The sequence below is a fragment of the Nicotiana tabacum genome, chromosome 8 (genome assembly GCF_000715075.1).
Source record: "Nicotiana tabacum cultivar K326 chromosome 8, ASM71507v2, whole genome shotgun sequence".
NCBI classification, from domain to species: domain Eukaryota; kingdom Viridiplantae; phylum Streptophyta; class Magnoliopsida; order Solanales; family Solanaceae; genus Nicotiana; species Nicotiana tabacum.
The window spans coordinates 76,804,729-76,827,957 of record NC_134087.1 but is presented as its reverse complement, the minus strand read 5'-3'; the positions used below and the strand labels follow the sequence as shown (position 1 = coordinate 76,827,957).

Below are 23,229 nucleotides of genomic sequence, written 5' to 3'. Positions count from 1 at the left end.
ACGGGTCCAACTCGATTCCTCGGCGGCTGACAATGAATCCCAATAACTTTCCTACGGGAACCCCGAGGTTCAATTTTAGTTGTACCTCCTTAACCTGTCAAAGAACTTTCTCAAGTCTGCTATGTAGTCTGCGGCTCTCTTGGATTTGATGATGATGTCATCAACATACACCTCTATTTCCTTGTGTATCATGTCATGGAAGATGGTTGTCATGGCTCTCATGTAAGTAGCCCCAGCATTCTTTAGACCAAATGGCGGCAATTTTTTTGTGGCAATAAGGCAATTGCCGCTAATAGATTATTTAAGCTGAAATATTAGCAGCACATGACCATTAGCCGGTAAAAATATCCTTTTACCGACAATAAAATAAAATTGCCACTAAAAATTACTAATTAAAATTAATTGTTATTATTTTAACTTTCTCTCCGCACCTGAAAAATATAATCTTTCCCTCCATTTTTTTGGACAACAATGAATTATTCACTCTAATTAGAAAAAAATGGGAAAACCTATTCCCTTCATGGAACGGATACAACATTGCGCCCCATCAATCAGGTCTCAGTCAGGTCTCGGTCATCTTTTTCCTCTGCAACTAACGACATCGAATGACAACTCCTCTATAAGCCTATATCGATCAGGTCTCGGTCATCTTTTTCCAGAGATAAATCCTCTTCTTCCCCAGGTATAACTTCTCTTCTTACCCAGCAAGTGCAATTTAATATTGATTTTGGATTGGTGCTGCTCGTTTATACTCAATTTCGTCGTCAGTATTCTCCCTTTTATTTGTATCCAACCTCTCTTTTCGTGTAGGTTCAAGATTATTGCAGAAATCATTTTTCTCCTTCACTTTCTTGTCTTTATCGGCAAAAAAATCTGCTTACAAGTACAAATTTATAATTTTTGATATCCAACTATTGCGTTTTAGAATTTGTGAAAGTATAGTTTTTTAGCATATGCTAAGTCGTTTGTGGTAATTGGATGCTATTAAATTGATGTGCGATTGGTTGAGTTTATTCCTTAATTCCTCTATTGTGTTATGAATTGGTTCCTCTGTATGTTTTCGAAGGCTACTGTTATTCTTGTGACTATTTAGATATTTTTCTAAGTATCGTCGATGCATATTGATGTTTTCATTGAATCTACTACTAGTCGAGATATGAATCCACTAGTCGACATATATACTGTTTTTTATTGTTGTTGATTGATACGAGCTTTTCTGATTTTCATAAATCTGATGCCTCTGTACGAAATAAGCATATGCTGAGTTTGACTGATTTGATCATTTTGCTCTAACTGTTTCTCCACGCTAGGTTGTTCGTTTTACTAATCAGAAAGTTTTTCAATTCATCTAACAATCTACACTGCTATTTTCGCAATGAAGGTGGCAAAATAGTGAAGTTAAGAAAAATTATCGAGGGGTGTAGGCGAGTTCTCCACAAGCTTTATGATGTGTTCTCCTGAGTAATGAACAAGTGAGAATCATTTCCAGCAGGCTTTAATGGTGAGTTAATATTGTTTAAAATTGTTATGATTTGTAAAATTGAAGTACATACTCTTGATTTGCAGCACTTGTGGGATTTTACTATTCAATTAGTGATTAGTACTTCGGTGCTGCAAATGTTCTAGTTTGGAGACTTTGCCTCTTAAACATAGGAGAATAATTAGTTTTCCCCTGGTTTCTTTAAATGGTCCTTAGTTTCTTATTTGATTTTGAGGTAATATGATTATTGCCATCACACAACAAATTGCTTGGTGGTGTTTAAATATTGAAGAAATTAAATTGATAGCAATAGCAAATCATGCCTTTTCAGCAACTTAATTTTCTTTGTTTTCTTGTGGGCAAACTAATACATTGCTACTTTTTTTGCTTTGAAAATCTTTCCAAAGAGTTTTTGCTGAAAGACACTTGAAAAAAATATTCCTGTAATTTTTACAAGTTTATTTCTTGTTTCTGATGTGTTACATGTATTATGGGGTAAGTGGATCAGTAAATCATTTCTTGCAAGTGAGGCATTTGCAGTGTACTTTATGAATATTACGAATGTTTTAATTTCAAAAATTACATCTTCAACAGTGTGTAACCTATTATAAAACCCTGAGATCAATAAAGGAACAAGGTGAATAGATATCCTTTGTTGTACACCTATTATTGTTGTTTTATAAAGGTCATGCATTGTAGGGATTTCCTCATCCTCTATAAAGGTCAATTGTTCTTGTAGTCAAGGTAATTGTAGTAGGCACCTTGCACCAGAAAAAGAAAATAAAAGGGCTTTGGTTCTAATCCCTTTTTGTGGTTTCTTAAGGTGAATTCATATATTTATCCCCTCTTTAAGCAATATTATGTGAGTAATAGACTATTATACTGTTATGTGGATTCTTAAGCATGAGCTATTCTTGGTGCAGGACCGTAGGTTGGTAATGAAGAGCAAATTCAATTGTCAGGATTCTTGAAAAATTTGTTCTTCCCAAGATAGTTTGACAAACTTAAGACTACATATTTGAAATAGCTAAGTGTGAGGAGTACTTGTATTACACACAATTATGGATCATTAATATCAGATGTGAAAACAATAATGAATAAACAAACAAATATTGTATCAGGTTGAGAGGATTTTCTCTTCTTCATGTTGGCTCACTCCTGCTATATACAAGGAATTGTTGTCCAGATTAGCTTTAAGCCCCGATACAATTAACAAGTGATTGAAAGCTTGGAATTTGAGAACTAATCCAAATTAGAGTGTCTTTGAAGGTCACATGTACATTCACTATTTAATTGAAGATAAACACTTACATGTTGGCATATAGTTAGTGTTGAAACATTTACGATTTCTGTTGTCCGTTGTTTTGTTATGATACTGTTATTTAACAGATTTAACCATATAAGTTTTTTCTATTTGATGACCTTTGAATCTTCCATTCTAGATAATTTGGAGCCAAGAAAGGTTCGTGGGCCTACTTTACTAAAAGATATTTGGAAACTTCCTCTGTAGAAGTTAGTTAATGTGTCGTCTGAATCTGGAAAGCTAGTTTCTTCAGTGAAAGCTTAAGGCAGTGTTTTGTAGTGAGTGTAGAAGAAAAGCTCAAATATTTTTCTGGTTATTGCTGGAAAAGTTGTTATCAACAATATCAAACCAACAGGTAAACTAATCTCTCCTATTACATTTGATATGTAATGTGGATCCAATTTTAGCATCTGCATTAAACCAAATATAGTAATTAAGAGATGATGAAAATGAATAATATATACTGACAGGAGGGACATAATATCTTTTTCAGCTATGAGAATTGGTCTGATATGCTATAAATCATCTTGAGGCACACTAGATCATAGCTAGTATTTGTCATATGACACAAGAGATTGTAATGTTAAAAGGAAGCTATAAGATTTATCTACTTCAACTTATAGTAAAAATCTTAAAGTCTTCCGAGGGATGTTGAAAGCTTAATGACACTACCTATCTTCACTTATCCTTAGTCCCGTTTGTTTACTACAATATAGCTTACCCTGTATTCTTTCCAATTTCTTTTCCAGATGCATCTTAGAAGTCACTAAGTAAAAGATTGTTTACCGTGAAAATGGTAACAACAATTAAATTTATAAACGGGACTCTAAAAATATGTGATCTAATTTTATGCTAGTTGTTAGAGCAGTAGATGCTAAGAGTATAAGGTTTAACGAAGAAATACAAGCTAAAACGGGGTAGTAATGAAACCGAGATGCTTGCATCCCGAGCCTCGGATTGGTTGATGAAGGACCTCGAGGTTGATATCTGGCTCGAGCTCGAGCTACCGGGGGTAGTCGGGAATGGGATAACAGTTAAGGTATGATCAAACAAGGCTCTGGATGGCCAATACCAAGAAATAAATGAAGAACAGTATGAAAACAGTAAACGCTAAGAGTAGCCTCGAGCTAGTATGGACGAGCAAGTTAGAAAGAAAAGAGAGAGAGAGATATTATTGATCTGGTGGAGAATAGTTGGAGCAATATCAGCCCTTTACAAAGTGGCATGGATTCCCTTTATATAGGAGAGAGAATACAATATAGTACAGAGTGCATTAAATATAAAGATATGGAGATGGGACGGCTAGGCACGATGCTAGACCCTGCTGATGCTGGCTGCTTGCCTCGGGAATTCCCTACCCTCGGAACCTTTGTTGGATCGTGGGCGAACCTCAGGGGAGGGAGCTCGATCGTAGTCCTGCAGCCTCGAGATACTGATATGACCCTCTGAATGCACCTTAGTGGCGAGAAATAGACGCCTCCGATTTCACCGTATACAGATAGTCTCCATGTTTCCTAGAATGAAGTAATAGGAAATGATTTTGAACCGTCGTCTCGAGGTCATCATTGTCGTGAAGTCAACCATTTAAGAGCATTAAATGGCATATTCCAGAGAACTGTGCAAGGTTGCCATCATATGCAGTAATCGAGAAACCCACGAACTGCCATTGGCTCGTCCCTTCCGCTTCCCCAGCGGTTCCTATAAATGCATCGCTTGCTTGACACTTTCCACTTTCACCCCACTTCCAAGCTCATGAGTAAGAATTTTTGTATTTGACAACCCTTCATCTTTTCATAGAAGGATTTTTACCATTGACATGGCTAGTACCTCTAGGACGGTTCCCCGACGGAATGACGCTGCATCATCATTCTGATCGCCTATGGAAGAAACCATAGCGATTCCCTCCTTGGAACAATGTACCCCACCTAATCTCGACGTGTCAGAGGATTTTAATGTCGATGCCACTTCATCTACACCGGGCCGATGCAAGCATGTGTCTCGATACGTTAGCGTTGTGACCAATATTAGAAAGGTGAGGAAGGACTATCGATGGAGCAGGGCAGTGGAGGTCCACTCCCGGTCCCGACGATAATATAACTGACTTTAAGGCTGGCTTCCTTCACGTGTACACCTACCCATTCACCCTGGGACCTGATAAATCTGTCGAGTCCTCTCCCCTAGAGATAGACCCGGTTATCCTTGATTTCTGCGACCGATATCAAGTGACGCTTGGTCAGATCTACCCTTTTTTTTGGAGGATAGTGTTGGTGCTTCGTTATTTCACCGAAGGGGTTGAGGGTGAGGTTTTTACCCTCAATCATCTGATCACGATGTACAGCTCTCAATTGTATTGAGGTTTAATCAGGCTCCGCCATCGGTCCAAAAAATCTTTTTTCACGAGCGTCGATGAGGGAAAGGATCTAGGATGGATGAGTAGGTTTATCCGAGTAATGACCTCAGATATCATCCTGACCCAGAGGATGCCCTTTTCTAGAGAGGTGGAATACCCGACGTAAGCAATTTTCCCCTTAGCTGCTTTTCAACTATTCTTCCTTTTGAAATAATAATCTCTTTGTGCTCCCTGCAGCCGCCGCTTGGCACCCGAAGGTGGTCATAGATTTGTCGGCATGGATCGGGTGGTTGAACGATAAGTTCCCATATCGCGTTCGGTCTTGGACCGGCCTGGCTAAGAAGCGTTGGGTGGCCAAGAATCATGGTGAGGTTCCTTTACCGCCTATGCTTTGTATTTTATGTTTCTTTCTGAGCCCTTAGAAAAAACGTATTGCGGTTACTGCGCTAGTGCAGGTCTTGGCGAGAATATGCAGATGAGGCCACCCCCTAATGGCGAATTAGGGGCCTTGGATCCCGACACGAGCAAGAAGAGGAAAAGCAGGGTAGATGTTGTCCGTCCTGCGATAAAGAAAACCAGGTCACTCGAGCATCGAGCCACTGTTGGGACTGTTGCTTCAACCTTAGAGTCGAATCCTGATACCGAAGGAGAGGATGATGATGGGAGCCTGCTAAGGAGGACAACGACGTCGAGTGTGAGAGACTTGCAAGTGCCTCAGTCGGAGGCTGCTGAGTCCGGAACGACTGGCTCCGATCGAGCTCGTGGGTCGGGGGTCCTTGAAGAGGACGTTGATGTAGCTTCAAATTGCGCAGCCGGATTTGATGCAGAAGCCAGGGGGACCGCTGGCATTGATCCTGAGGGGTTGGGGCTCGGAGCCTTCCAGGAATGTAGGTTGCCACTTCGAGAAATTAGCGACCTGAACGACTTTATTTCGAGCTTTTCGATCTCGTCAGGGGAACTGCGGGATGCCCACGGGATGATCGGCGCCACAGCGAGGACTCCTCTCAAAGGAGGAGACTTTATTGCCAACATCTTTGATGGTGTTATTGATAGAGCTGATCATGATATTCCTGGTGCTGTCAAAGCGGCGGAAAAGTTCATGCATCAGGTGATAGCCATTTCTCGTGCATTTCTTTCATCCTCAAGCATCATTCTTCGTCTTTCTAACTTTTTTGTTATGCCGTAGTGTAAGGAGATGTACGATCATGCCATCCTCCAGCTCTGTGGGGAGCTTTCTTATCATGAAAAGGAGCGTAAAAAAGTTACTTTGAAGCTGCAGGATTCAGAGGCTCGCTCTGCCCGGGGAGATAAAGAGCTAGGAGAACTTCGGGCCGCTTTGGAAACGACGCTCCGGGAGAAGGCCAATCTTGTTGTTCAGGTACTTTGCCTTGCTAGTTCCTAACTTTTATCCCGTGTTCACATATATTTATTGGCTTACTCCTCTCACATAGTCGAGAAGAGTGGTTCGCAGATTAATCAATTGAATGCGGAGATCTTCGGGCTGAGGGAGCAAAATGAAATAGTGGCCGGGGAGTTGGCGACATCCCGGATCTTCTCAAGGATGCTCGCAGGGAGATTGTTGCTTTGGCCGCGGTTAAGTCCGAGGTCGAACAAGATGCTATTACTTATCATGAGGATGCGGCCACAATGCATATAATAGCTCGTGACATATCCATAGCAGCTGAGCAGAAACTAATCCGAGCTATTGAGCATGCTAAGGCGGAGGCGAGGAGAGAGACCTTGGAGGAACTCGGGGCCAGAGGTATCGACCTGTCAGCTGATCTTAAGGAGACCCGTGCAATGGAGGAAAAACTGGCGCTTTTGATTGCCCCCGATAAGAGCGAATATAATAGTGACGAGGAGTAGTCTCCGAGTCATTTTTGTATACCTTCCCTTTTCCTATGTATGCGGCCCCCCGGGGAATGGACAGTGTAAAGATGTTTTTCTTTTTGACAATGTAGAAAAGGAGTTTTCATTCTGTCAGCCCTTCACCTTGCCCCTTTGCTTTTGCGTTCTAGCTTTTACCTCTCAGCATCGGCCCTTTGGGGCCTACTCTCGGATCAATCGGGGCCCTAAAACTGGCCATGTCCCGGGGTTAAATCGACAGCTCCTCTCGAACCGATGTTTGTGACATCGGGTGTCTCCCTGAGATCCCGTAGTTTTCTGAGTCACGTGGGAGCCAGAGTGATTCCGCCAGTACGCTCCCCTAGGAGAGGGTGACGTTAACGTGGCCAGAATTAATTGGCCCTCTTGGGTAAGCTGGCAGTTGTTGCTTTGCCCCTATATATTTTTTCAACTGTCTCTTAAGTGGCGAATTTGTTGTTCTTGATAAGGCTATCTCTTCTGCAAAGCCTGGCACTTTGTGTTAGTCCTTCCGCTTCCTTGTTTCAGAAAATTTTTGCTCGGATCCTCACTTTTCCCCCTAATCTACCGTAACCATGGTCGCTGCTTCAACGTCTGATCATCGGGTAGAGGGGAGTCTCTCCTGCATTCCACATTTGGTCGGTGCCAGCGGCTCGCCTCCGATGTCGGGAGAGCGAGGCTCGGGGTGCCCTGCATCGAAGAGGACTGTCACGCCGGGGAAACCTCCCAATGTTCCGGGCCATCGAGAGCATGTGTCGAGGATCATTTCATCGGTGAGGGAGGAAATCCTTGAGATGATCAGAAAATATTGAGGATGGGGGGAAGGCACAATTTTGCAAGTACCTTCCCCCGAGGAGAGTGTCATCACATATGTTGAGGGATTTTTGAGCGTATACACTCATGTTTTTGCACCAAGTTCCCCGGACTGGGTCGTTTTTTATTTCTGTCGAAGATATCAAGTAACGTTGGCGCAGGTTCATCCCTCTCTTTGGAGAAGAGTGTAGGCGATGACATATTTTGCCGACAAGGCCGGGATAGAATTTACCCTCAGCCACCTCGTGAGGTTGTATCAGCCATTGCGCTACTGGGGCCTGATTACTCTTCAGCGTCGATCCACCCGAGCTCCTATAATTGGAAGCAAGGAGGATAAGGATCGTGGATGGATGAATCGGTTCGTTCGAATCCGAACGACCGATGTTATCCCTCGAGAATTTTTGTCGTTTCTTGAGAAATGGAACTTCACACGTAAGTGCTTCATATGAATTGTCTTCGTTTCAACCTGAGGTTGGCTCCATAATGATCTTTCTGTTCTTTATTTGTAGCAACTCATTGGTTGCCCAGCGAGGTCCCTGATTTAGCCGAGTGGTCTCATAAGCTGACAGCTTGCTCGATTTATGATAGGCGCCGATGGAGAGGTTTGTCAAAAGGGAGATGGGAGGCGAAGCACCATGGTAGGTGCCAGGCACTCTGCCTCCTAAGAAATGGAGTCTTTCTTGCCGGCTTATTTGATCTATTTGTCGCAGGTGTCGAGAGTCCTTTCGAGGGAAGACAGTTTCCCCCGGGGGAGAAGGAGAGGTTGCTGGCCTCGAGATGACATCCTCCCTTTCATCACTACTTGACCTCGACCCTGGTCAAAGGGATGACGTCATCAAAGACCCCAAACAATAGAGGCCACAGGAGAAATCGTAGAAGACCTCGACCCCGTCCAACTTGATGATAACGACCACAGCAAGAGAGCCTATAGCAGCCACAAGCTTCAAGAACCAGGTAAATTCCGTCATTTCTTAACTAATAACGTAGACTTGTTTGCCTTTTCCCATGCATACATGCCCGGTATCTCGAAGGAGATAGCGACACACAAGTTGAATGGCGATCCATTTTACCCTACCCCCCACCCCCGGTTAGGCAAGTTAGGCGAAAATTCAATTCCACAATAAACGATGCAGTCCGCGATGAGGTTGAAAAATTCCTGGAAAATGGCTCCATCAGGGAATCAAAATACCCCCCCCCCTAATGTGGTCATGGTGAAAAAGAAGAACGAAAAATGGCGGATATGCATAGACTTCACATATTTGAACAAAGCATGCCCAGAAGACTCATTCCCGCTACCCTATATTGACCAGCTCATTGACGCAACAGCCGGGCACGAACTGCTCAGCTTCTTAGACGCTTTCTCGGGTTATAACCAGATCCTCATGAAAGAGGAGGACCAAGAGAAGACCACCTTCATCACCCACCAAGGAATGTATTGCTACAAGGTGATGCTTTACAGACTGAAAACACGGGGGTGACATATCAAAGGTTGGTGACAAGAATGTTCAAAGACCAACTCGGCAAAACCATGGAGGTCTACATAGATGATATGTTGGTAAAATCCAAATGGAAAGAAGATCACATCGACTACCTGAAAGAGGCCTTCGACATACTCAGGTGATATGGGATGAAACTGAACCTCGAGAAGTGTGTGCTTGGTGTAAGCTCAGGAAAATTCTTGGGTTTCCTAGTGTCACAAAGAGGCATTGAGGTCAATCCCAACCAAATCAAGGCCATAGAGGGAATACTAGACCACTTAACCAGCAAAACACAGGTTCAGAAGCTGACTGGCCGCATCGCCGCCTTGTTGAGATTCATCTCACGATCGTCCGACATGTGTCAAAAAAATTTCGGCGTACTTAAGAAGTACACGGTCTCCTATGGAATTCCGAGTACGTTCAAGGAGTTAAAGGCTTATCTATCATCATCGCCATTGCTTGCCAAAGCATAACCTAGGCAACATCTCCTCGTCTACCTCGCCGTATCCGAAGGAGCGGTGAGTGCAGTCCCGGTTCGAGAAGACAAAGGTACGCAATCTCCTATCTATTATATCAGCAAAAACTTAATCGACACTGAGACGCGGTACCCTCACCTCAAAAAACTGGCATTGGCCTTGGTCGTAGCTTCACGAAAGCTTAGACCCTACTTCCAGTGCCACCCCATCTCGGTAGTCACAACTTTACCCTTGAGAAGTATTTTACATAAACCCGAACTATCGGAAAGTTTAGCCAAGTGGGCTATAGAATTGAGCGATCATGATATCACGTATCAACCACGGACGGCAATAAAATCACAGGTCTTCGCCGACTTCGTTACCAACTTTAGTGCAAAAATAATGCCCGAAGTCGAAAAAGAAGCCGCCCACGCTTCTCCGCAAATATAAGATCAATGGATTTTGTACTTCGATGGTACTTCCAATGCATCAAGATCCATACTGGGACTCGTGCTCGAGGTCTCGATAGGCAAAGTAATTTGCCAGTCCATAAGGTGCCCAGACATGACTAACAATGAGGCAGAGTATGAGGTCGTGCTTGCAGGACCAAGGCTAGCACTCAAGTACGGAGCAAGGCGGGTCATCCTACGCTGCAACTTGCAGCTCGTCATCAACCAAGTCACAGGGACTTTCCAGATCAAAGAGCAAAGGCTGCAAAAATACCAAGTCTAAATCTGCAAATTACTGCCCGAGTTTAATGAATGCCAGCTTGACCAAATCTTTCGGCACAAAATACCGAAGTCGACGGCCTCGCCATATTAGCGGCAGCCACCAAAAGTATAACCGGCGAAGGAAACGTGGTCACCCTCCTCCACTCGTCGATATATCAAATTGAGGTAAGGACCATAAATCTAACTTGGGCCTGGCGCAACCGTATCGTTACATACTTGCAGGATGGCGTACTCCCAGATGATAAAAAGGAAGCCAAAAAACTTCGAATGCAAGCGGCCAGGTACAGCATCATTCACAATGATTTATACAAGAGGACGTACGGCGGCCCCCTAGAAAAATGCTTGGGCCCGAATCAAACGCGTCGCGTCCTAGAAGAAGTCCACGAAGGCCACTGCGAGACTCATTCCGGCAACCGAGCTCTAGTTAGAGGCCTCATACGGGCAGGTTACTACTGGTCTACTATGAAAAACGAGGTTGCGGACTTCGTGAAAAGATACGAGCACTGCCAAAAGTATGCCCCAATGATCCACCAAGCAAGCGAGCACCTCCACTTGGTTAGTTCCCCGTGGCCTTTCATCAAGTGAGGGATGGACATCGTCGATCTCCTTCCCACAGGACAGGGTAACGTACATTTTCTTCTGGTTTTAACTGACTATTTTTCTAAATGGGTAGAAGAAACAGCATTCGCTCAGATATGCGAGAAGGAAGTGATCGCCTTCATATGGAAAAACATTGTGTGCCACTTCGGCCTCCCCAAAGAGATCAACGGACCCCAATTTACTGGAAAAAAGGTCGCCAAATTTTTTGAGAAGTGGCATATCCAAAGAATACTCTCCACCCCATACCACCCGCGGGTAATAGGCAAGCGGAGTCCTCCAACAAATCAATATTTAACATCATGAAGAAAAAGCTCGAGGACGCCAAGGGACTGTGGCCAGAACTACTGCCAGAAGTGCTATGGGCATATCGCACAATGACAAAGACGAGCAGAGGAGAGATGCCTTACTCATTAGTCTATCGGACTAATATAGTAATACTAGTCAAAGTCGGAGAGCCCAGTTTGAGATACTCCCATGAGAGCGAGTCGAGGAATGATGAAAACAGAAGGCAGGACCTCGACAAAGCCGAAGAACAGAGAGATATGGCCTACATAAGGATGATCACCCAAAAACAACAGGCAGAACGCTACTATAACAAGAAGACCAAAGTCAGACCACTCAAAGTCGAGGACTACATACTTAAAGCCAAAACACAAGCAAGCAAAGACCTGCGGGAGGGTAAACTAGGAACAAATTGGGACGGCCCATACAAAATCATAGCAGCAGCAAACAAAGGGTCATTTCAACTAGAAACAATGGAAGGAAAACCGCTACCGAACAACTGGAACATCGGCCACTTCAAGTACTTCAACTTTTAAGAACAAGCGTCCTCCAAGTCATACTCCTTTTCCCTCGCCTGAGTTTTTTTCCCAATTGGGTTTTCTCAAGGAGGTTTTTAACGAGACGACAAGGGGGACACTCCAAGTCGAAGTACAGACGAAAAAGGCACGGGACGGTCAGTTCATCGCCCAACCTCTCAACATATCTCCAGGTCGCCCGATGAAGGGACTAGATAGACCGAGACTGGAATGCTAGCCCGAAAAATATGTAAATTTCTACAAGTATGAGCAAAGCACAAATGTATGTTCGCCCATGTTTCCAGAACATTGCCTCAGTATATACTCGGCCCACGGCCAAAATTGAATAAAAAACATTCAACCTCGCTCGAATTAAAAAATGTTCGACCTCGTTCGAATTAAAAAACATACGACCTCTTTCGAATTAAATAACATACGACGTCGTTCGAATTAAATAACATTCGACCTCGTTCGAATTAAATAACATTCGACCTTATTCGAATTAAATAACATTCTCATTCGAAATAAATAATATTCGACCTCGTTCGAATTAACTGCGGGTTATATTCGACTTCATTCGAAGTAACACCCATACAGCCTCCGTCCATTGTTAAGTTTAACATACATTCGACTTTGCATATATTAACTAAGTTACAATTCAAACTAAGCTCCGATTATGTTTGATCTTGGTTGAGTTTTAACACTTAATTAGCCCCAGGACATGACTACCTAAGTTCGGTATTTGACCTCGTTCAACACAAAAAACCAAGTTGTTACGACTAAAAAGAAGCCAAAAGGCAGAACCAGAGAAAGAAGCATACAAGCCCGAATAGAAGAAAATAACATTTCATACTTCAATATTCATTACAATGGCTAATAAAGACGCCCGCAAAAATATGCACAACTTACAAACAAAAGGAAGAACGATTACTCGCCACCTGACCCTACGGCATCATCTCCACCATCGCCCTCGGCGTACTCGTCCTCGTACCAAGCATCCTGCTCAATCCTGTCCACATCTTCCTTGCCATCACCGGCCTCTAGGGTAGCAAGATCATAGCCAGTGATCCGAGCTGCACGAGCCTTAGTATGAACATCCTCAAATTTGGCTTCAAGAACTTTCCCTGCCATCATCAAACTTTTAAATATGTCCAGCTGGGCCTCAGCATGGATCCACTTCTCATATAAATCCCGCGGGACATCAGGAAAGGCAGAAGCATGAGAGGAGGATGATTGAGCCAATAGCTGAGACTTTTAAGCCTTGAGAGTGGCGACTTGGTCTTCAAGACTAGAAACCTCTTTTTCAAGCTCCCATATCTGCTCATCAAGCTGAGCTTCCCTGAGCTTAGTCATCTCAAAATCTTTTGCCCGCTCAATCGAAGAACGTGGATCGCATCCTCCAAAGCCTCAACTTTTGTTAAAGTCGCCCGCGTAGCCAACTCGGCCTTCTCTTAGTCAGCTGCCCTCTCAGCAACCTCCATTGCTTTCTGGGCAACTTCGCCACCCAAAGCATCAGCCCTGACCAAACTTTGTTTGAGCTCGGCCCGCAGAGAGAGCACTTGATCGTGGAGGTCTGTGCACTAGGCCTCCACCCCCTGCTCACCTCGAGCTCCTCTTCTTTGTCCCTATGCGCCCCCTCGAGGATGCTGCATTTACTGATAACTCTCATTAGCTCATCATCTTTCTGCTTCAGCTCGTCCCTGATAGCTTAGAAATTGCAACTCTCGCCAAGCCGCCCACAGATCACGCGATGTTTGATGTGGTATTGACGGTACTTCCTCTCCATCTTCTTAAAAATGGTTTTGCGCTTCTCCTCTCGGCGAACACTCTCAATCCCAAGATAATGGTCTAAAAATAGATGAAGAAAGTCAGTCTAAAAAAAGAGAAGGGTGCAAGGCACAAAAACTAGAAGGATCGGAAAACTTACCTTAAGGGCGAGGCTGGCTATGCCCAACGACAGGGCAGCATCGTTCAACGTCTCTAGGGTCCTGCCCTCCACATCGGAACAAAGGGGAACCAAGGAAGGGACCATATCCTCCGTGTTCACCAACAGGTCACGATCCATAGGGACCACGATAGTACGAGTAGACCCTTCTAACCTTACTTCCACCCGAGTAAATCCCTCACTCAGCATCCACACCTCCTGGGGATCAATGTTAGAGCCAGTTTCATAATCGTCCTCGGCAATGACTTTTCCTCTCCCCTCAACCGATGAGGTAACATTGATCGGTCCCGAGGATGATGGCTCATTACTTAGTACGGTGTCCGCAGCCTCAGACGACCCTCCAACTTCAACCTCAACCTCAGGTAAAGGAGCACCTTCTACGACCCCCGTAGATAGCGGGGCTTCGGATGATGGATTTGCGTCACTCTAAGGCGTAGCAATGGCCGGCTCACAGTCGCCCCTTGTAGAGTCCACTACTCTAACTATTCCATTGCCGACATCCACAGACCTCTTCTTACGTGGAACCAAGTCCTCCTCACTCTGGGATGACTCGTTTACTAAATGGAGCACAAGAAGAGCCGAAGTCTTAGATGTTGAGGCTGCCGCTGGTCGAGTTGGTCTAGCTAAAGCCAAAGGCCAAACGGAGGTAGATGACCGGGTAGACCCAGTCGCGATCGCAGCCAAGGCAGATCCCGCTGTAGCGGTCGCTTGCCAGAATGCAGGAGTAGAAGCTCTCGAAATTCTCCGTGCTAACAACAAAATAAAGGAAGAAGGTCGAGATCAATCCCCACAAAGGTAAAAAGCGGCCAATTAGAAAGACACAACAACGAAGACCTAAAATAAGAAAAATTACGGGGGGCTTGGGTCCGAACTTCTCGCGGAAGGCCGACCATTCGCGAATCCCCACCGTATGAGGAAGGACCCGACTAACGCAGTCGTGAATATCCTCGACCAAAGGAGGGGGTTCGACCTCAGCTGCATAAAGAAAAGGCAGTCAATACAATCAGAGTCGACCAACAAGAAGTACAATGAAGAAAAAAGAAGAAAGATACTTACGGGCGTAGTTCCAAAGCTCAGGGAACCCAAGGAGGTGTGATATAGGCAGTCTACCCTAATGCAAGCATCAGTGGCTAATTCCACGGTTCGAATCCATGACCTATAAGTCACATGGAGACAAGTTGACCATTTCTCCAAGGCTCTCTTTGACTGGAGACCCTTTATTTTGCTGATTAATTGGTTCTTTTCAGGATGTTTTGAGAGGATTCGATCAGGCCACAAACTTGATTCTTGATGAATCTCATGAAAGAGTATATTCAACAAAGGTACGCTTAATCCCATCTAAGAATGTATCAATCATGTCTAAGCATTTGCTAATAGTGATGTTCAGTTGCTAATAAAAATTACCTTAGAACAATGTTCTGGATATACTATGTGGAATATTCTATTTATTACTTGCTATTCCCTTGGATATGAAGTCTCTTTCCAGCTCATTCATATTTACGAGAATTTTTTCAGTCATTACATAGCAGTCTAGTTTGTTGCTAGGAGTAGTACCTTCGCTCTAGTTTTGTTGCTAGGAGTACCTTAATATTTGAATGCTTGAAAAATATCTTCAGGTTCTACTTTCTATCTAAGTAGGTAGTTGTATCATCAAAAAATCCCAAAAAAGTACAAAGCGATATGCACCTGCACCGTGCTTGTGTCAAACAGGACTGCCGGTTGTGGGGCGCAACTATTATCTACTAGGACAACAAGTTTTTGGTGTTACAGGGAACAATTCATTTAGTTGTTCACTGCAATTTAAGAAATTCCTTCATTGTTGCATAATCTAAGGATTGAAGAGTGAGATAACATCTTGTTTTTAGCTTCATCTGATAATTGGGTATCATAATATCCTCGTGTGGTTTTCCTGAATGTCACGTTGTAACAAGATGCATTTGTACGATTGAAATTGTGTTTGCTAATAGGAGATTCATACTACACTAGCTGCTTTCGCACTAAGATTCTTTTTTCTCCATGCTTATAAGCAAGAATAGATTCCTTTTTCCTTCCTTCCCAATTATGTTGTGCTTTATTTGCCATCCTTGGTGTGTTGACTACTGCTAATCCTTAGCTTTAATGTGCAGAAAGGTGTGCAGCAAATTGTGTTGGGTCTTGTATGGGTCGAAATCTGACTAAACAAGAATCTGCGTGAAGAGGAACGGTAAAGTCATTTGGAACGAAGTCGTATTCGTACAACGCTATAGCGATGAGCACCTCGGCTAAGGCCGAGGTCATGTACTCAGAATACTTGTATGGAGAATTGGATGTTACGGTATTTCAGAGGGTCAATCGGTAAAACAGCTAAATAACTTAGGTACTCTAGCTAATGACCATTGTGTAAATGAGAATATCTAGTATATATACTAGGTGAGAGAATGAAGAAGGGGGGCTGGAACAAACTCACATACACAGACATATTTTCAGGGAGGAAGAGGGGTCTTCATCTATGTCTCCTCGCTGAGGAGAAAGAAGCAAGGAAGCTCAGATCCTCAGTATATATCGTTAATCTCATCATATCAAATGTATTGGTGCCAACCTTGTTAAAGATCGGTGACCCCTTTTTGTCTAAGTATTCTTCATTATTATTCAATGTTATGAAAATCATCATCCTCTTCTTATATTACGGGATTCAATTATTGCTATGGTTAAATTTTATGTTCAGCTATGTTTGCTTGTTCTTATCCTATGTCTCAGATCTAGAATGAATTATCTTTGGCTAGGATTTATCTCAAATCTTCCTATTTAATTACTTTATATAAAGAGTTAACTCTTTTTAGTCAAACAATTTGGTGCCGTCTGTGGGGATTTTCTAGCCAAAATTTTAGTTTTTTCTAGATCTAAAGTCAGCCAGAGTTTCACTTCCCAGTTGTCGTAGCCTCGCCCTCTCATTACAAACACCAACTTGAGAAATTTGTAGGCAAGCTTTTGAAATAACCGAACCAACCAGGGTCAGATCTTCGCATGAAATCAAAATTATGTCTGATATCTATACAAAATCCACGCCTTGCTGTAACGACGGGGTTGGTACGTCGTGAGTGTGAGTTGTCAAAGTGGGATCATGGCCACTACGCACTAAGCACGTCCCCAGTCCTATTTGCTATATTAACGTTAGATACTGATCTATACTTCATGCACATTGACCTCTCTTAGGAAGGGACGATAGCCTATTGTGTGATTCTTTGAAATAACAAGCTTGTCATGCCCGTATGTACGGAGTATAACTTATGTCTCCCTTATTTTTGTACCCGTATGTACGAAATATAACTTATGTTCCCCTTATTTTTGTGCACCTGGGACGGGATCGGACCGGGACTCGAGCTCGAGATCCCAACGGAAAAAGTAAATTGTCAGCCCTTAAGAAGCCCAGACTCGACTAACGGCGAAGCTAAGCACGAGGCTATCAAATCTAAAGCCGTAATTCATGTACGGGGCAAAACGAGTCGTTCTACAGTGCCCCTCTCCCCTCGCCAATCAATCAGGTCAAGGTAACAGATGATTTCAAACGAGTTTGACTTGTTATTTTTCTTTTTTGAATTAGGATAGGAACATGAGCATTCTCCCAGGTGCACGAACAAGGAACAAACGCCTCCAAAATAACACACCAGGAAAACGTTCCACGCCATATCATCCTGCAGGCAACAGTCAAGTAAAACCCCCCACACCGTACCATATTACGAATAACAGACAAATGGCTCAGAACAAGTCAGCATTATTAAGAAACAATCTCCATAACCTAGGACTGGGCGATGAGCCCATGGAACAAACAGTCTCTCCAACACAAGCAGAATATGAACACGAAAAGCTTGCACGTATGCTCGCCATGGCAATCCTACGTCAATCCAGACTAAATATTATGAATCACGTTCGAACTTTGTTCGAATTAATCAAGTCACAGGGTGCCCAGAAGCCCAAGCAATAAGTTAATTGCTCGTCCCGTCTACGGTCTCTCCAGACTGAGCAATGAAGGGACTAGATAGACTGGGACTCACCCCGACGCATACACAAACGATGCATCAACGAGTAATATTCTCCAATAAAAGCAAGGCAGCATGCAACATTCTTACCACTCCACCGAGCCTGCACATCGGCAAGTGAAAGTAATGTTCGACCTCGCTCAAACTCCTAACTGGTTACAACTTGACCTTGTTCGAATTTATACCCTTACGTCCCCCGGCCATCACCAGGCAAAAGTTAAAATTGACTCTGCCCAAGCTGGCCAGTTAAAATTCGACCTTGCTCGAATTTACAAGTCAAAATTAACTTTGCCCAAGCTGGCAAGTCAAAATTCGACCTTGCTCGAATTTACAAATTAAAATTGACTACTCTCAAGCTGGCAAGTCAAAATTGACTACTCTCAAGCTTGCAAGTCAAAATTGACTCCGCCCAAGCTGGCAAGTCAAAAATCGACCTTGCTCGAATTTACAAGTCAAAATTGACTCCGCCCAAGCTGGCAAGTCAAAAATTGACCTTGCTCGAATCTACAAGTCAAAACTGACTCTGCCCAAGTTGGCAAGTCAAAATTCGACCTTGCTCGAATCTACAAGTCAAAAGTAACTCCGCCCAAACACGCAGACGCTCGAATTTATACCCTTACAGCCCCCGGCCACTGCCAAGAGAAAGTAAAATTCTACCTCGTTCGAATCAACAAGTCAACGTTCGACCTCGCTCGAATTCATAACGAGTAACAATTTGACATTGCCCGAATTTACACCCATACGGCCCCCGTCCATCGACAAAGAGTAAAACTCGGCTTTTATTCAAGTTATTAAAGTTTGACCTCGTTCGAACTAACAAAGTAAGGTTCGACCCCATTTGAACTAACGAGATGAAGATCCCTCAAACAAAATTTGACCTCATTCGAATTTCCAACTAAAAATTAGGGACTCGTCACGGGTAAATCTGAAGATCTTTTTCAAAAAGGGAAGAAGAGGAAGAAAATCAAAAGATATGCAACCAAAGGCGAACCAACTATATTATTCAGAAGATGTACATACGCAACAGCGTCTTACAAAAGGCCAAAAGCGGGCCCCCGTAAAAAGAAAAACAAGCAACAACAAAAGAACAAAAAAAAGCCAAGTACAAAAAGCTACAAAAACTTCACTCGGCCTCATCTCCACCGTCGTCCTCTCTAGCATTGTCATCATCAGAAGGAATCCCATCTTCAATCTCAGCACCCTCACCAGCCTCCGGTATCGTAGGATCATAACTGCAGGCAAGACGAGCCTCGCGTGCTTTAACCCGAGCATCTTCAAAAGCGGCCTCAGGAATGCTCCCCGCCGCCCACAAATTTTTGTATATATCTCGTTGGGCCTCAACATGGACCCATATCTTGTACAAATGGTGGGGGATAGCAACAGAAGTAGCTTCTTAAGGAGGGTCCTGAGCCAACAGTTGTGCCTTCTCGGCCTCAAGAGCCACAACTTGGTCTCCCAGGCTCGAGGCATCTCGCTCGAGCTCACCGATCCGCTCCTCGAGCCTTCTCCCTCAATGCGGTTGTCGCCCTATCAGTCTCCCACTTAGACCTGAGAACGTGGATAGTGTCTTCCAGCACCGCCGCTCTCGCCAAGGCCGCCACTCGGGCTCCCTCGGCCCTCTCCAACTTCGCCACCTTCCTTTCTAGCTCAACCACCTTCTCTGTCCGCTCTGCACTTAGATTGGCAACTCTAGCGGCATTCTGCTCAAGCTTGGCTCGCAAATACAACACCTTCGCTTGAAGATCCTCGCATTCCGCCGCAACCCCTTTGCCCACCTCTAGCTCCTCGTCCTTGGCCCTAAGCATCCCCTCGAGCTCGCTACATCTGCGGATAGACTGCATCAGATCCTCGTCCCTTTTATCCAACTCCTCCCTGAGGGATTGAGCATGCATCTCACGGCACCTATTGCGATACCGGCGATACTTCGTGGCCATTTTTAGAAAGATTTCAGCCCGCGTCTCAACCATACGAGCACTCTCGATCTCCAGCATGTAAGTCTAAAAAGGGGGAAGAATCAGCGAAAGCAAATGGCACAAAACGAAGAAAATAGCAAAAGGAAACTCACCCTCAAGGCCATCCCAGCCACACCGTGTGACAGACCAGAATCACTGATCTCCCGAAGAGACCCGCTTTCGGCGGCGGAGCATAGAAGGTCAAATTGGGGCACCAAGTCCACCGTGTCCTCCAATAGGTTAAAGTCCGACGGAATTGCGAGCACACGGGAAGGGCCTTCCGCCCTTACGTCGACCTTGGTAAAACCTTCCTCGAACATCCTCATGTCCTCAAGATCGATATCAGAATCGAATTCATAATCATCTACCACTATGCGATTCAACCTTTCATTAGCCGAAGATGGGGTGCGGACCTGCCGAGATGTCGATGGACCACTCGGAACAATCGTGGCAGCCTCCGAACTCTGCCCCCTGCCATGGCAGCCTTTTTTATGACCGTAACAGGCATCGCCTCCACACCCAGGCTGGCATCACCGCCGGCTTCAGACACCACTGAAACAGGGTCTCCCCTCGAGGACGTTTCAATCAAAGACACCCCCTCTGACATAATCCTCCGCCTCTTTGGCGGAGCCTCTTCGCCACCATCATGAGAAGGTTCGTTCGCCGAATGAACTGTGGGGACCAGAGTGTCCGACCGAAGAGCAGCCTCCGAACGAACTAGTTCAGACGCGGACGTAGTCCGCAGAATGGCCAGACTTTGGATGCCCTTATCCACGGCTACTATTGGTAAGGGCCTGGCCGAGGAAGCCGGCTGACAGAAAGCAAACATAGGAGGCCTCACCCTTCTCGCTCTCCTCCGACTTACCAATGAGAGAAATTCGACCAAACGAAGATATAAGGTAAAGGAAAATACAGAGCAAAGAACAAAGCAACTAAGACCGAAATGAGCCGACTCACCAGCGGAAGGTTTACGCCCAAACCTCTCGTGGAAATGTGCCCATTCGCGAATCCCCATCGTGTGGGGCAGAATCGAGCTCACCCATTTGCGAATATTAGTAACTTGCGGAGGAGGTACTGTCTCGGCTGCAAAAATAAAAAACACTCGATACCACGTGCTCTGTTCAGACATAGAAGAAGTTCTCCCAGAAGCGGCGATTGGCCTTGTCATCCATCTTCACCAACAAACCCTTGGTTCCTCGGTGACAAAGGTAAATCATCGTGCCCCTATAAAAATGGGGGGCGAAGAGGTGAAGCATGTGTTGTAGAGAAATTCTTCGATCGGCCAGCTCCGCGTACTTGATGAGCATAAGAAAGAGTTTGTATACGTACGGAGAGAGTTAAGCCGGACATACCTCGTAGAAGTGGCAGAAGTCCACCACCAAGGAAGGAAGGGGAAGCATATATCCGATGACAAATGGATATGCATAAAACACACAGTAGCCCGGACGGTGTATATGCACTATGTCACGACCCGCCGGAACCAGTTCAATGTGATCAGGGATTCTCCATTTAGTTTTAAACATTGTGAGCGTCGCGGCATCCATCGTAGAAATAACAGGTTCAAACTCATCCTCGGCAGGGCTCTTCAAGTCAGTCCTTGCTTTCCCTGGGCGGGGGACCACTTCATCCACCGTCGGAAAACCTTCATCCTCCATCATAGCCACTCTCTCTTCAAGTGAGGGAATGTCGTTTTTCGGTACCGGGGCACCAACGGCTCTATCAGGGTTGGAGGATGCACTAGCGTTCTTTTCTTTGGTTGCAAAAATCGGGAATAATAAGGGAAAAGGTAGCGGTCACAAGAATTTTTAACAGGAAGGGAAATGCGAGAAACGGAAGGAAAAGAAGAAAAGCTGCGAGTTTTTCTTGAGCGATTGGGAAGCACAGCGTTCAAATGTAAGATTTTTCCCTATTTATAGGGATATAAATACCCTGAGCGGGAAAACCAAATGCCGCCATTTTAAAAACGGAAAGGGCACTGGAAACGACGTGATACATAGAAAACGTGCGCCATAATGACACATGATGAGTTTTAATGACATTCTGAACTGACATGACGGTCTGATGCATCTTCCCTAAACGTCACGTCGCTACCTCGCCATGAGGTATTTGCCCATCGCCCAAAGTGCTCAGATTTCTCACAACTTTCGAATTGACAGAGTCCGCCCATCGAGCTTGCCAAAAGACGACCCCAATAGGCGGAGGGACTAATTGTATGGGTCGAAAACTAACCAAACAAGAATCTGCGTGAAGAGGAACGATAAAGTCATTTGGGACGAAGTCGTATTCGTACAACGCTATAGCGACGAGCACCTCGGCTAAGGCCGTAGTCGTGTGCTCAGAATACTTGTATGGAGAATTGGATGTTACGGTATTTCAGAGGGTCAATCGGTAAAACAGCTAAATGACTTAGGTACTCTGGCTAATGACCGTTGTGTAAATGAGAATATCTAGTATATATACTAGGTGAGAGAATGAAGAAGGGGGGCTGGAACAAACTCACATACACAGACATATTTTCAGGGAGGAAGAGGGGTCTTCATCTATGTCTCCTTGCTGAGGAGAAAGAAGCAAGGAAGCTCAGTCCTCAGTATACATCGTTAATCTCATCATATCAAATGTATTGGGGGCAACCTTGTTACTGATCGGTGACCCCTTTTTGTCTAAGTATTCTTCATTATTATTCAATGTTATGAAAATCATCATCCTCTTCTTATATTACGGCATTCAATTATTGCTATGGTTAAATTTTATGTTCAGCTATGCTTGCTTGTTCTTATCCTCTGTCTCACATCTAGAATGAATTATCTTTAGCTAGGATTTATCTCAAATCTTCCTATTTAATTAGTTTATAAAAATACTTAACTCTTTTTAGTCAAACAGGTCTTTATATCATAAGGGGGGACAATATGTATGTGTAATGTTTGCTGCCACTTCTTAGTTAAGGATGCATATGGTTCGCCAAAAACAAGGATTCCTTTATGCTCTAACAGGTTCTGTTTTATTTTTGCAGAAGCGTCGTTGGGGAATTAGATGAAGAGCAGGATGCTAATTTGGATATGTCAAAACTGAGAGCACATCCTCTAAAGCCAGTCGTTCACTGACGTGCATGTAATCCTAAGAATGGGGTGGATCAAATGTCAGTTTAGTTGAGGAACTTTAGTGCAACTGTCATTTCAGGCGTGCTCTGTGGCTAAGAACACAAACTGTTATAGTTCATTAGACGCCATTCATATTAGTTTGCGAAAGAATTTGAACCAGAAACGCTAGAGTTAGCTGCTCCATTGGTCACGTTTGACACATTTAATTGTATTGAACTGTCTTACACTGCTTATCATGCGTAGTTCAAAGGGGGTGAAAAGAAAGGTGAATATGACAAAGTTGATGTATTATTTTGACAATCGGGATTATGGCGTGAATTTTTTCTTTTCTTTTTTGGGTTTAACCAC

At 44.2% G+C, this 23,229-nt stretch overlaps 1 protein-coding gene across 21 annotated transcripts; it reads left to right on the top strand.

Moving 5' to 3' along the window:
• Positions 1-481: 481 nt before the first annotated feature.
• On the top strand, positions 482-23,210 carry LOC107770027 (uncharacterized). Of its 21 annotated transcripts, none has more exons than XM_075219401.1 (7): positions 3,146-6,241; positions 6,320-6,511; positions 6,605-8,241; positions 8,319-8,763; positions 15,063-15,137; positions 15,942-16,426; positions 22,794-23,210. In XM_075219401.1, the coding sequence occupies exons 1-3, from the start codon at positions 5,534-5,536 to the stop codon at positions 6,788-6,790; spliced, it is 1,086 nt and encodes a 361-aa protein (XP_075075502.1). In that variant the 5' UTR covers positions 3,146-5,533; the 3' UTR covers positions 6,791-8,241; positions 8,319-8,763; positions 15,063-15,137; positions 15,942-16,426; positions 22,794-23,210. The 21 variants fall into 21 exon arrangements, 10 of the variants coding, with proteins under 10 accessions (XP_075075502.1, XP_075075503.1, XP_075075506.1 ...); XM_075219402.1 differs by having other exon boundaries at positions 6,605-8,447; positions 8,520-8,763; XM_075219405.1 differs by having other exon boundaries at positions 6,605-8,763; positions 15,942-16,171; positions 16,282-16,379.
• The last annotated feature ends 19 nt before the right edge of the window (positions 23,211-23,229 follow it).

What these genes read in the sequence shown, in the direction of transcription:
- LOC107770027 (XM_075219401.1), top strand. Translation starts at nt 5,534, where the DNA reads ATGTTTCTTTCTGAGCCCTTAGAAAAAACGTATTGCGGTTACTGCGCT. An exon ending in CGGAAAAGTTCATGCATCAG is followed by an intron (nt 6,242 to 6,319) that starts GTGATAGCCATT and finishes GTTATGCCGTAG; the next exon opens with TGTAAGGAGATGTACGATCA. An exon ending in AGGCCAATCTTGTTGTTCAG is followed by an intron (nt 6,512 to 6,604) that starts GTACTTTGCCTT and finishes AGTGGTTCGCAG; the next exon opens with ATTAATCAATTGAATGCGGA.